Raw genomic sequence first — 14,350 nt, forward strand, 5'->3', positions numbered from 1 at the left:
AGAGCTCGGTCAGGGTGGGGGCGGTGGGGGGTCCAAGAAGCGGCCGAGCCCCGCTTCGCTACCGGGCTGTGCCGACTGGCTGCTTGCTCGCCCGGCTGGCCGCAGACACAGAAAGCCCAAGGGTGGCGGGGGGAGCCTGGGCGGCGCTGGCTCCTCTGCCTCCGCCCCTCGGCTGCTGCCTCGGTTGGCCGGGGGCTTTTGTGCTGGAGAGATCCGGAGTCGCTCGGGAGAGGGAGGTGCGTCCTTTCAGCAGCTGCCAGCATGTCTTCCAACTCCAGCCTCAGCACCATGCAGCGCCTGGTGGAGCAGCTAAAACTGGAGGCTGGCGTGGAAAGGATTAGGGTAAATAAAGGAAAGGGCCGCGGCGGCGCTTTAAGCTGGATCGAGCGCCGATTGGCGCGCAAGGGAAAGTCGCGCGGTCGGTCCGCTTTCTGCCTTTGGGCGAGCGAAGCATCGCGCTCCTTTTTCTGGGCGCAACGCTTGGAGGCATCACCACGATGCCTCCTTTTGTCTTCTTGGTCTAGCCCTCGCAGGACCCGAGAGCTCCGGGCTGGAATCGGGAGTGCATGGCGTCCTTTGTTTTGGGGAGATCAGACTTTTGGGAGAAGTTGATTTGCAGAGAGGGGCCTGGATCCAGACTTTCTGCTTTTCCCAGAAGTCTAGCTACAAAGAGAGTCTCTCGGCCCGTACCAAAAATGCACGCACCGTAGTTGATTTGGAGAGATCGGGCGACAGGCCATAGCTGTGTGCGTCCACAGTAGCGGAACTTTATTTAGTCATCTTCGCTTTTTTTCCGTGTCGCGATATTGTTCACTTGCGTTGGAAGCTGCTGCGAATTCAAGTCGGTTCGGCTTTCTTAGATTTGTCTTTTTCGCTCCTAGTTTGAAATGGGTGGGGCATTCCTTTGTTTAGGTCTCGTAATCCGAACCATCGAACCCAGTTGTCCGATATGAGTATATTACTGCTGTCATTGGCCTGCATTTTGTTATATTTCCAATATTGTTTATTGGTCTGGGTTTTGTGCTTCTTGAAACGGTTGGCATATTTTGAAGTGTGACATCGCTAAATTGCCTGTGTTGTGTTTCAGTGCAACGTTTCCCAACCTGATGCCCTATGTATATGATGGGCTTCAACTCCCATCAGTCTTGGCCAGCATGGCCAATGGTCAGCATTTTTTCTAGTCCAAAACATCTGGCAGGCACCAGGTTGGGGAAGGCTGTTTCAACATATTCTCTTGTCCTTTTTCTCAACTGTATTTAAACGGTCTATTCGGAGAATCTGAGTGCATGCCTATAATTGTGGAAAATGGGGCTAGCCAGATAATAAACCAAGTATGGCTATTATCCCCATTTATCCTCAGATGACCTTTATGATCATGTGCCAGAGAATGAGTGAATGCATGACAACTTCCTAGTCCAGAATGAAGTAGGCACTGAATACAACAAGGAGTTTATGATGCAGTTTGTATGGTTTAAGGTGTTTTAGAATTTTTCTTTCCTGGTGGTAGCTGTACTTTGGAATTTCACTGGAATGATGATCCTTTTGGCCACCCCTCTGTATCCTTTTTTGGAATGTGCTTTTCTGTTCAACAGTAGGAATGATCTTTAATTTAATGATCAATTAGTGGCCATGGAAGGGACCCACACTTTTTTGTAATGGGGACAACATTTGTGTCAAAAGTTGTGGCAAGATCTTTCAGAGTCCAAATCTATTCTTAGGCCAATTCTCTCATGCAATTGCAAAAGCAAAGTAAACTTCCAAACTTAATAGAGCTCTTCTGGATAAAATGGCCTTAATAAAATGGTATGGTAGTAGAATATACAGTGGATGGATGAGCACAGTAATTAAATAAAGCTCCTCTGTTGAATCCCAGGCCCTTCCATGAATCAAGACAGGTATCTTTGGTTCAAAGACACCTAATTAGGAGCCAAGCCAATTGTAATTAAGAGTAATATCCTGGCTTGCAGAATTACATCCTGGCTTGCAAAGGTAATTAAGAATGTCTGACTTGCAGACTGAGTAGGCACTTTGGTTTTTGCAGATCTAGCTGGGTTTTGAAAAGTTCTCTCTCCCTCCATGTCTAGTTTAGCCCTTTGGCTTTAACCTGTGTGATACAGACCTATGGGCCCTTTATTCAGAAGTTCTACTTTATTCAATAGGGATTACTTATTTGTAAGTATGTTTAGGAATGTAATCTTCCTTGGGTTTTAGTTCAAACATGCATTTAGGAAACATGATCATACTACTGAGTTACATCATGAATCCATCAAATACACTATTCCCTGTTCATGCAATCCTGTAGAATTCGGTGAATAAAGCAAGGTAGTGACACAACTAAAGTTTCACCTGGAAGGACTCTGAGACAGAAGGCTTTATATACCCGGTCCCCCCAGTTACAAACAACTGAGTTAAGAACAACCCCTACTTACAAACAAGCAAATCCGGAAGTCCCACCTCATCTCTGAGCAGCAAGCAGGTGCCTACTGGGGGTGGGTGGCAGGGAGAGGAAGGAAGGGAAGAATAGGAATAGAGGAGGGAAAGGGAAGAAGGAAGGGAAAAGCAGCAAGTGGTGGTGTCGGAATTAGTTCTGTAGTGGCAGAACTATAGTAGTTTTTCATGCTCATGAAACACTCGTGTATCAAAGTGTGTTTTAGATCACATGGAGTTAGTGACAGTTGGGACGATTTTAAAGGATAAAGGAATCTCACCTCCATCATCATCATCCAGTTAATGTTAGGCTTAATGTTAGCTCAAGAAGTGCTAACCTTTAATAATCTTATTAACTATTTTTCTAGCTAAACTGTTTTAAGAACTGTACTGTATATCTACACACATATGTACAGATTCATTCTCTCTCTCTCTCTCTCTCTCCCTCCCTCCCTCCAGTGCCTGTAGTTACTTTATTATTACTGTATTTTCATCATTAGTAAAATGCTGTATTGTGTTTAAGATGTTTTAGTGTATGTGGAAGTGTTTCTTATGGGTTTTATATGCTTTTTATAGATGTAATCCAATTTACATACAAATTCAAGTTAAAGACAATCTCAGGAATGGGACTTGTTCTTGACCCAGGGACCAGAGGTACATCAAAGGCACAGAACCTCTTCCAGACCAGGAGCCAGATGGGTATACCCTTTGGGTCTGCACTGCAGTGGAGGGAGAGGCAAAGACAAAGGGGGTGGGGCCACAGTACCAGCCTATTTTAGCGTAAGGCTGTTATCACCAGTAACCAACTACAGGAGATGCAGTTCTGCCTTTTAGAAGAAAAAACTGCACAAAAGCCAAGAAACTACTATTTTTTTAATACCAGTTTATGCTTATTATTGCAAATGAGCAGAGGTTGGAGGAAAAGGATTGAGGCCCCTGGGGACCGGGTGGAACCACAGAGCAGAAGCTCTGCGCCACTCCTATGGTATATATGCTGCCCAGATTTTCAGAAATGTGGTTTATCATTACAACTTTCCACAAGGGGTGCACTTCAGCAACTACCAACCCTTGGTGTAGGGAGGGTGGATGCTGATTTTCCTCATATACTGATATGTTTCTTTGCCACCCAGGGGGCCCAAATCGGCTAGTTTTGCTGTCCATCAAACAAGCCCTTAACCAGTCACCCATGGGGAGTAAAATTACTTTTACATGACTAGGAAGACAAGCTTCTCCAAACTAGAAATTTTGGTTCTTTAAAAAGTAAAAGAGTAGGGAACTATTGAGATGCCACAAATATGTGGATAGAGGACTAATTTTCTAGGATGTGGGGGGAGACTAATAAATTTATCACTGTAAGCTTGAAATGCCTATGCTGAGAGAATGACGCTTCTGGATTTAAATTAGGGGTGCAGAACCTCAGGCGTGAGGGCCACATCCAGACTTCCTGAGCTCCCAATCTTATAGGGTTCCCCAGGTGGCCATGGCCTCTTCCTACACACTGTCCACTTGCTTTTGATCACCAATTGTTTGGTGGTTTCCCTGATTTTCTGCAGCCCTCTCCATTTTTAAAGGAAGAAATGCTTCCCCTAAGTCTTCTAGTAACTGGCAGGAAAATATTTAAGCTAAATTATACTAGGGTGTTATTGTTTGCATTTCAACCCTACACCTTTTGCCTTTGCCTGCCCCCAAACTTCGCTTTCCTATGAACTTCTTTAAAAGGGCATCCAGTCCTCAGGTTAGAAAAGGTGCTGTACCCCTGATTTAAAATATGTGTGCTTGTATTACTCCGCTTCTTTCTTTTCACCAAGTCCAGGGTACTAGGGTACTGTGATGCTTATATACAAGTCCTTTTTCATCATGAAGCATCCTTATTAGGTCATTGTAGATTTTAGTACTGAATGTAATATGTCCTAGCAGCTGCTGTTGCATCATTCAACCTGTAGGAAGCTTTGCTGTTGGCAGTTACAAGTGAGCCAGATGTAAAGGTAGGTAGCACCTGATGGTCATGTGTAGCTGAACTAAGGACTGGCTCCTCAACCATCTTCAGTGTACTGACTGAGCTGCCTCTGTTTTGATGACTTCTTAGCATGCCTTTTGCTCAGAGATCATTTTGCCCTGGGGACATTGAAAGGTCAGCCACTCTGCCTTGAATTGGGCTGGCAGGGAACACAGGAAAAGATGGTAATTTTCTTTGATTAAAGTGTGCTCCTGGGAAAGTGCAGCTAGTTGCTGTTCGTGGCACTTTCCCTGCTGGAATGCAGCGGGCCTGAGTGGAGCCAGGAAACCAGTGGCGCTGGCTAAGGGTAGCAATAATTTATTATACATTGTTCTTTATCATCAAAGACGCATCAGCCGTTGTTGATCCAGCCATAACTCTTCACTCCACAACACCTCTCATTCCTTCTGTTGTTTCTCTGTTCTGTCAAACTCTGGATAGTGACAGGGAACTTTCAGATCTCCTGCTCTCCTGTAAGGAGCCATGCATATTGAAATGGCATAATAATAGTAGTAGTAGTAGTAGTAATAGTATCCATTACATTTGTATCCTGCCATTTTACATCTTACAAAGAAACCAGAATGGTCTTCCTCCTCTCCATTTTATTCTGAGAACAGCCCAGTGGGGTAGTTTAGGCTGAGAGCTGGTGACTGCTCCAAAGTCACCCAGTGAGCTTCATGGCTGAATGGGGTCTAGAATGCAGATACCCTGTGTCCTCAGTCCAGCACTCTAACCACTATGCCACACTGGCTTTCAAATGATGGTGATGAGGATAAACAACATGGAGTCTTTGATATGTAAAATCTTTCTCATCTTTGTTCCCACAGGAACCCAATGACAGAGGTTACTAAGAATTCTGTTTTACAGATGAGGCTGAGAACGAGCAAGATCCAAACACAGGCCTCCCACACTGTTATTTTTGTTTTATTGGTCACAGAAGGTTGCAAAGGAAGTTGGGTACTGTTGTCAAATATTTTCAGGAAAACCGTTTATAGCTTTGGGCTAGGGTTACCCCCTTTTCTGAGTCACTGGGCACATTGGGAACATAAAGTGAGTCTGATGGGCATACTTACAAAATGGGAGCTGGGAACTTAGTCATTCACAAAATGGCTGTCCTGGTGGGTGGAACTGTTTTTCAGAAGGCAAACTGAAACTAAAGAATGGTAGCTTTCCTAAAAACCTGAATGCAAGGGTAGAAGATGGGCTTTGGGTTCCAGAACACAGAATGACACATTTCTCTACTCCAACATTGGAGGCTCAGAGACAATTCACTTGGCCAAGAAACTGAATACAAGGCCAAAATATTTATTTTCCCCTACAGTGTACCTCTGAACACTGATTTCACAGAAGTGATGGTGAGTGGTCCTGAAACAAGCACACATACATACATGCACAGGCAGAACTCTGCACAAGGCAAAAAAATACTGCATACAAACCTACCTATGCCCGCTGCAACCTCAGGACATGTGCTGCTACTACTGACATTTTTTCTTTTCTTTTCTTTTTCCTACTCGGTTGGGCATGTATCAGAATTAAATGTGTATCCACCATTTTTGTTTTTGTAAGAACGGCTGTGGGGCCAAAATATGTTATGAAATGGACATTTTACTTTGTAGTCCTCAGGATTTTTTTTGGCAGGGGGAGATTAAAAAAAATCAGGAGTGGCAAGGTGCCTTCTAGGAGAGATGTGGGCACACATACTGGAGACCATGGGCACCATGTTGGAGACCACAGGATTGGGCTGTCATGGGACGTAGGTGTTCTTCATCTCTTTCACTGCAAAACAAATCAGAATTGGTGGGATGGTGCGGGGGAATGCTTTGGGCCAAACTAATGTGATCCAGGATTTTTCCTGTAAGCTCAAAGCATCTGCATGGCCCAAAATCAGACTGGGATAACAGTGTGAGTTGAAGGGGTGTTTCTTACCCAGTGGGTGTTTCTTACCCAGCCCACCATTACTAATTCACTCACCTGGGCAGCCATTGAGGTTCCTTGGTAGGGCAATTTAACCAGGGAAGCATTCAGCACCCACTTCCACATTGCTATTCCCCTGATCACATTGCATCTGCTTCGAACTAATGCCCTCCCCTCTCCAGAGATGCAGCCATCCCTTGTACTCATCAGCTGAGCCACCATTCAAACTTTTCTTGTGCTGAGGTTGAGACAGTCAAAGGTCTTATGCAGGACTAAAATATCCCCACCAACCCACTGACCTCAAGTCCCATGGATTTTGAGAGCATTTTCTCTGTTTGTGCGTTTTCATATCTTACAATAACTACAGAGATAAGTAATGCTGAGAAATCATCACATGTGGTCTGAAGCATTCCCAAGTTGGGCCGTTCCCTCCCCTCTCTACATGATATCAGGGCAATTAGTAAATAGTCAAACTGCCTGTCTGAATGGAAAACTTGTGGGCTGCTTAATCCCTTTGTACTGTGTGCTTCTGCTAAGACTGGGAGCATCTGGACTTCCATGGGCAAGGGTGTGATAGAAGATAATGACTGGAAAGTCTAAGCCTGGAGGCTGATTGGGTGTGGGGCACAAGCTACAGCTCAGAGGGCAGCACTGGAGAAATTCTGTTTCTCTGCATTTTGCTGATCTGAGTGAAGCTTCCTTCTGTGAAATGAGATTTTGCAATGTGCTACTTCCATACTAGCACAAGTTTGGATAATGGGGATAGAACATGCATTGTTCTGAGTGAAACTTTAGGAAACAGAAGGATATTTCCCTAGGAAAGTGAGTTGTAATATAAATAATATAGGATCCCCACTAATTGTTCCGCTGTGAGACCATAGAGACCATCATAAGCACAAGCTCTTCCAGCATCTCAACCTGAAAAAGCAGGTTGAAATAAGATCTCCCCATTTCTTGTTTATTGCTTTTTAAAATGGATATCTATATCTTGGCTTATGCCTGCTCATACCCAATATATAAAATTAATACATTAAAGCATATGTAAAGTTTTGAAAATAACTAATAGAATTCTGGCAGGATTCCAGATAAATTCTGCTAAGGTTTAGCATTAGGGATAAAATGATACATAATATTAAGCAAATGCAAAGCTTTGGAAATATGCAGTGGGGAGGGAAATGTATGCTGTGGTAGGGCTTTGTTTGGGAATTGTAGTAAAGACTGTTGGGGCCAAAATCTTGCTGTGGGTGACCTTTCCTGGTATATAATTCTAAAGCTTTGTATTTCCTTTGAACTAAGTAATGTTAACCCTACCTCTGTGCAAAGTTCAACCTGGGTTTTAGCGGCCCATGGTTTTAGCGGCAAAGTAATACTGTAATCCGTTAATCAACAGTCCATTCCTTCTGCTGTCTTTTTACTATGGAAAACATATCCAGCTACTGAGTGCCAGCCAGAGCTAAATATCAAATTATTGCTTTTAAATCATGCTGTAGAGATGTTTCCACATTTCCAAGTCCAAGCTGTAGCTGCCTGCCCATTGGCCTAATAAAAAGCTGCAGCTCCTTCTCTTACTATAGGTCAAAAGATTTACTTTAAATCTGTTTTAGCAACTAACAAGTGTGCCTCTTCTCTCATTGTCACCCTAGTGAAGGTTCTGGGGGCCCAGACTGGAGCTTAAAACCGGAGTGGTGCCAAGTTGTGAAAAGATCTATGGCTGAAGCCCACAAGATGAACTCTCCCAAATTAGCATATGCTAAGTTATATATTCCTTAAAGTTTCTTTGTGTAAAGGCCCCATCTCCTGAGGTCACCCTTATTTTTTTGGGTGGCGGGGAGAAAACTCGACGGGGCAGCAGGAGTGGGGAAGCAGCTCTGGGCAAAAAGCCAGATAATCCAGGGGGATCAGATGCAGGAGAGGTAATCAGGGCCCCTGTGGCTTTATTTCAACCAGTTGTTAATGGACATCAGGGATGCCCTTCCAGAGATTCAGGGCTTCAAGTGAACGTTTTAGGACTCCAGCCCTAATGGGCTGTCCTCTAAGTCCACTTCTCAGCTCCCCTGCCCCATCCACCATGCTAAGGTATTGGTCCAGATCAGGGCCCTGTCCCTACTGTTGAGTAAAAATTAGCAAGCAGGGACATAAGGCTGCCAAATAACATCTGTTCTGGCCTTGAGAGATGCCGAGGAAACACCAGTGTGAATGCTGGACTCGTAGTTCCTTATGTATATTGGCATTCTTCTCATTATCCTGGGACGTTGTACAGGGCCTGCTGTTCCCAAGCCACAGCTGAAACAAGTGTTCCTGTGGGTGAAATAGGGACCCAGTGGGAAATACACTGTCAGGGCTCGGCCTACCTCTGCCTTGTGTAGTATTCTGTTTGGGCAGATGGTTTGTGCTTTGCCTCCCCTCCCAGGGCAGCCTTTTGGGGGGGGGGGGGTGAAGCATTTTGTACTGGTGTCAGGACAACTTGCCAAACCTGTCCACAGGTCAGGAAAGTTGCCTATTCCAACACCTGTTTCGTAATATGCACTTGGGTATGGATTCATTCCCTCACACACCATCACACCCATTCTTGCACATAGCACACACTTACATGCCTCCTACACAAACACACAAAGCACTAAATTCACAGAGTTAGCTTTGGAAAAAAGACAATACTGACAACAGTGAGAGGCTTGCAGCCCCCTGGGAAGGCCCCCCAAACCCCCTTCCCTAATTTTGACCAAAGGGAAATTACTAAGGAAGAGGCCAGGCTACAGCTGACTGTAATATACTTCTTTCCCTGATTCCCACAGCCTTTTCTCCCCACCCCCTTTAAAAAGTATAGCCTCTGGACAGGAAATATGTTAAAAAATGATTTCAGGGGTCCCCCACATTTTTTGCTCCCAACATTTGGGAATTTAAGATACTGCAGTGGACAGCGCCCCAGAAGATTTGGATAGTCACATAATGGCTGCCATGAGGACTTAGCTGATCAAACTGAGCTACAGAGGTGTGTGTATGTGGGGGAGACATAGTGAGGCTAGAGGCTGGGAGGGAGGGGAGTTATGCTGAGGTAGAGCAAGAGAAAAAGAAAGGAAGGTAAAGAGGAGTGCCCTAACATTTTTCAAGATTTTAAAAAAATGAGCACAGCAGTGAATGGAGAGCTCTGTGGGCAGAGTTGGAGGTCCTTGTGGGTGTCATGGAACTCCTGGATGCCACACTGTGTACCCCCAAGTTGTACAACTGCTAGAAAACATTAGGCAAAATTACAAATAATGTTTGCTCCATTGAAATGAATGGGGATGGTGTTTTTCTGTAATTCCCATTCAGCGGAGGAATTTGCCAGTGGATTGTGCTGCAGTGGGTCAAGTGAAGAATGTGAGCAAATGTTAACGTGTGTTGGCCCCAAAGTTTTGAGGGCTGGTGGGATTTCCCCAGAACCTGGCTTTCCAACAGAAAACTCATAAAAGCAGAGTGGCATTTTGATCCCCAAGGCAACATCCTGTACACTTCCTTTACTAATGTAAATCAGGAAGGGCAACAGATTAAAAAACATCAGGAAAAAAGAATAGCAGAATGTATTTTGACGCTCAGCCAAAAGCTGCTGTTATAGCTTGCAGTGTTTCTTTGTGGTCACATCTTTTTTTGTACACAGGGTTTTTTCCTATTGCACTTCGAACAGCCTCTTTGACAGTCTCAAGCCAAACATTTTCATTCTCACATGCATTGCCCTGCTACTCCTGGCAAGAATTGCTCCAAATGCTGACATTTCCAGGCTTAAAATAAACCCAGGAGAAAACAAAAACAGCAAGGTAGCTTAAAATAAGTCCCTAGCCCAATATCTAGGAGCAGTATAAATCATGATTTCTTTTTGTTGAAAAATCTAATGACAAGGGATTTTATACAGCAGCACTTTTTATAAGGAAGCATCTTAATGTGATATGACCAGGCTTCATATATCCTCCGATTGCACAGCATCTGAACCTGCAAATTTCCATTAGCTTTCATAGCTAATAAAGGCTGATAGATTGATTCTAAAATATTACACAGTACATGAGGCTGACTTTTAAAAAGGTCCAATAGCTGTAGCTGATGCAAAATAGGGCTACAGGATTGCTAACAGGGACTAGCAATTTCAATCTTTTGCTAGCATTTTCTTATGATATGCACTGGCTCCAAGTCTGTTTCCAGGCCCAATTTAAAGTATGGATTTTACCTTTTAAAATCTTTAACGTCAGGGTGGAGGACCAGTGTGTCCCCAGATGCTCTTGAATTCCAGCACTTGTCAGCCCCATTAAGTATGACCAGCAGTTGGATGATGGGAATTGTAATCCAACAACATTAGAAGTGTAGCTGGTATGCCACTTCTGCCTTAGCAGCTTGGGATAAACTTATCTGAAAGATTGGCTCCTCTTCTATATATACGTACCTGGATTTTAAGACAGTTTTCAGAGCTTCCCCTGTTCTATCAAGGGAAGAGAGATGGATAGCTATTAAGAACAGCTACCCATCTCTTTTTAGCAGTGGTCCCCTAGCTTCAGAATAGCCTAGTCTTACCTTGGTGGAGCCAGCTGAAGAAAAATAGTTATTCACTCAGCTTTTTCAACAACTTGTGGATTTAGGGTTTTTTTCCCCATTTAAGTTTTTAAAGTTGCTATAAGAAACAGGATGCTGGACTAGATGGATGTTCAACCATTATGCTCTTGTTTTATTGTCAATCCCTGCTAGGAATAAATGGGCACCCTTACCTGTAGCATAATCCCACACCTATCTGTGCAGAGGTTAGTCCCATGGAGTTCAGCTGATAAGTGTGTACAGCAGCCTCCCCTGCCTGGCTGGCCAACGCATCCAGAGGCCACGACTCTCTTCAGTCACTGCCAGCATGGCCAGTGGCTAGGCATGATGGGAGTCATTTGAAATACTGGACCATACCAGGTGGGGCAAGCCATTCAAAATAGTGGCCATCAGAATATTCTGCAGCAATGCAACTCAGATTTGATGTCTTAAACCAGTTGTTTGTCAGTTTCCATTAATTATTGGAATTAATTGTCCGTTGATAGTGATTACTTTTATTTCTGTACCTCCAAATAGCTGCTCTCTGGGGCAGTTTACTACATAGACTACAATAAAAACACAATACAGAAAATATAGAAAACAATAAAAACATAAAATTACTGTACAGCTGTACTGTAGCTAGTCACTAACGCAAATCACAAGACCCCTTGTGATCCAGTATAACATTAATGCTAATTAAATGCCCTGTCATAGAGAACAGTCTTAAACTGGCACTAAAATGATATTAGAGTTGGTATTAGGTGGACCTCAGTGGGAAACTTGCTTCATTAGTAGGAATAGTGGAAACGGTTGACGGGAGAGGCTAAACCTGTTGGAAAAGTGACTGGTAAGTTGGTTAAACCAATGTGCTCACGTTTCCTTGAGAGAGTCCAAGTCCATCTGTTATAACTGCAGGCTTCAGACTGTGCTAATTACCAGCGATAGTAGTTGTAGTCCAACACATTGGTGGGGGCACTGGATTGGGAAAAGCTTTCTTCAGATTTTGTATCTTTGGCACTGAAAGCACATCCGCACTTTGGCTCATTGGCTCATAATTGTGGTTTAGACTTTGGGAAATACTGTCCGTTGCTCACAAGTGGTCATGATGCTTCTAACAGAAATCACAACGTATCCTTGTGCCTTCTCTGTCCAGGTCTCTCAGGCAGCTGCAGAGCTGCAGCAATACTGCATGCAGAATGCTTGCAAAGATGCCTTGCTTGTGGGAGTCCCTGCTGGGAGCAATCCATTTCGGGAACCCAGGTCTTGTGCATTGCTCTGAAGCCAGGTATGGAAAAAACAGCATTTCTTTTCTAAGTTTAGGCCAGGGTCCAGAGAAACCCAGAGCGCCCAAGAGCTTGCATGAATTTGGAGGTTTCAGTTTCTCAAATAGTAGGCAGACACATGCATATGCTCCTTCTTCTTGGGATGGTGTAGAAGACTTTAGAAGGAAAATGGCTAGTTAAACAACTTAGGATGCATTGTGGAGGCCTGCTGGCCAAGGAAGACAACCTGCAGATTGTGTTGAGCGTCCCCACGCGCAACTGTTACATTTGGGAAAGGCCTTCATGGTCTCAAATGGAAGGCCTTTTTCAGTTCTAGTTGCCAAGTGGGGGATCACTTAAGGGATTACACCATGTGGGAAGGGCTAACAATTCCCTCCCCGCTGTGACACCCCACTCCCTGGCAATTAGACTTGAAAAAGCTTCCCACAGGAAGGCTTTTTCCAAGTCTAATTGCCCCACAACAGGGCTGGGGTTGCTGTCATGTGTACACTCATGTTTCATGTGAGAATGGGGGTGTGAGGATTTGTATAGATTGGGGGAGGATGGGTGGGTGGTCCAGCCACCTGCTTTGGTCCCACTGCTTCCCCTGGATGGGCTGAAAATGGCTCTGCATACCTTCTTTAGTATGATCAGGTAACAGAATCTGCAGGGCTGTGATGGCAGGAGAAGGTTTAGTCCGTAATGACTGAAGTAATTTGAGAAAAGGATCAAGTGTTAAGGGTTAGGCTTAACACTCCCCCCATCTCACCCATTAATGCAGCCTTTTGATTTCTCCCTAAGACCCAACTTAGGGACCCTGTTACAGTGAGAAAAAATTGTGCTTTCTGCTGCTGACACTGAATGATGCAGGCTTCATCCAGTCCAAAAATGCTAGCGCATTTCACTTACAGTGCTTACAGCCTGTAACTGAGCCTTAGAGCAACCTTTTAGAATGGGAAAGATAAAGCACAAAGCTGGGAAACCAGCAAATGATTGGTGGTTGGGCGTAGGCTTACCTTGAGCAACATTTTTTTGTAAAAAGATGGGGTACTAGTCAATGAAAAAGGGTGTGTGATTACTGGGGATTTCCATGGGATCTACATGGTTTTCCAACTCTGTTATAGGCCATGGAAAGATCATGCCTAGTGCCTTCCAGATGCTTTTCACTGCTGCATCTATAATTCCTGGCCTCTGGCTGTGCTGGCTGGGGCTGATGGGAGTTGTAATAAAAAGTATCTGGAGGGCACACATTACCTATCCTTTCACAGTACACTGTGTGCCTCGGTGATCATTTCACCCCCTTCTAGAGGAATACATGAAATGAACAAGCTTTTCCATTATAAAATTTCCGTGGCACAAATTTTACTGGTGACTTTTGCCTTGGGAAAGTAAAGACAAACTTTTAATAAACTGTTTTTTCCATGTTTCAGGGAAAATGATCAGAAAGCTCTCTTCAAGTATGAGAAGAATCCCAGCAGTGTCCTTTTTTCAAAAAATGCTTTCTCCAAGCCCTGACTTGTGTGTGGCCAAAACAGTTATCATTAGATATTTATTAGTCTACTTGACCATCTTAGCAGCTGATTAAAGTTTTGTTGTTGTTGCTAATATTTGTATGAATGATTTAATGAGAAAAAGGCTTTCCTTTTGTAACTGAGACAGCCCCCTTTCTACATTTATTTCTCTGAGATGTTTACATTTTAGGAAAAAAAGAATTACCAAACAACTTGTTCCTTGTTAATCATTGTGCCTGAATGAAACTCTTACTAGGTACCTTCTTACTAACAGCTTTGTTTTCTGAACAAAGATGCTTGTGGGGCCCTGATCCAGCCAAAGCCAAGCCTTTTTAAGACTACAATCCAATGCACATTTGCCTCAGTGGAACAAATTTACTTTTGAATAAATATTCCTAGGATCAGGCTGCATGTCCCATTAATTACATTGGGAGATCATTATGCACATACTTCAGCTCCCCTGCTGAAACTGGAGACGTCACTTGGAAGTGCTCAACTTTGGCTGGAGTGGACCCAATTTTAGTAACAGAAGAGGGCCACATGGTACTTCTGGGCCGACCACAAGTGGTCCTTGGAGGCATGCAGTATGGCCAATCCTGGAAACCCCCTCCCTCATCTCCAGCAAGCTTGCTGTTCAGTAGACTGAGGGGAAGGGGATTGCGATGGGGAGGAGATGCATGGGAATGGCCGTTCCCATATACCACCTT

At 44.1% G+C, this 14,350-nt stretch overlaps 1 protein-coding gene across 1 annotated transcript; it reads left to right on the plus strand.

Annotated features, from left to right (window-relative positions):
* The first annotated feature begins 203 nt into the window (after positions 1-203).
* On the plus strand, positions 204-14,308 carry GNG10 (G protein subunit gamma 10). Its single transcript, XM_044427939.1, has 3 exons — positions 204-342; positions 12,024-12,155; positions 13,563-14,308. Exons 1-2 carry the CDS (start codon positions 262-264, stop codon positions 12,147-12,149), a joined length of 207 nt encoding a protein of 68 aa, XP_044283874.1. The 5' UTR covers positions 204-261; the 3' UTR covers positions 12,150-12,155; positions 13,563-14,308.
* Positions 14,309-14,350: the final 42 nt, after the last annotated feature.

The sequence above is a fragment of the Varanus komodoensis genome, unplaced genomic scaffold, assembly GCF_004798865.1.
Source record: "Varanus komodoensis strain SLA01 unplaced genomic scaffold, ASM479886v1 scaffold19, whole genome shotgun sequence".
Taxonomy (NCBI): Eukaryota; Metazoa; Chordata; class Lepidosauria; order Squamata; family Varanidae; genus Varanus; species Varanus komodoensis.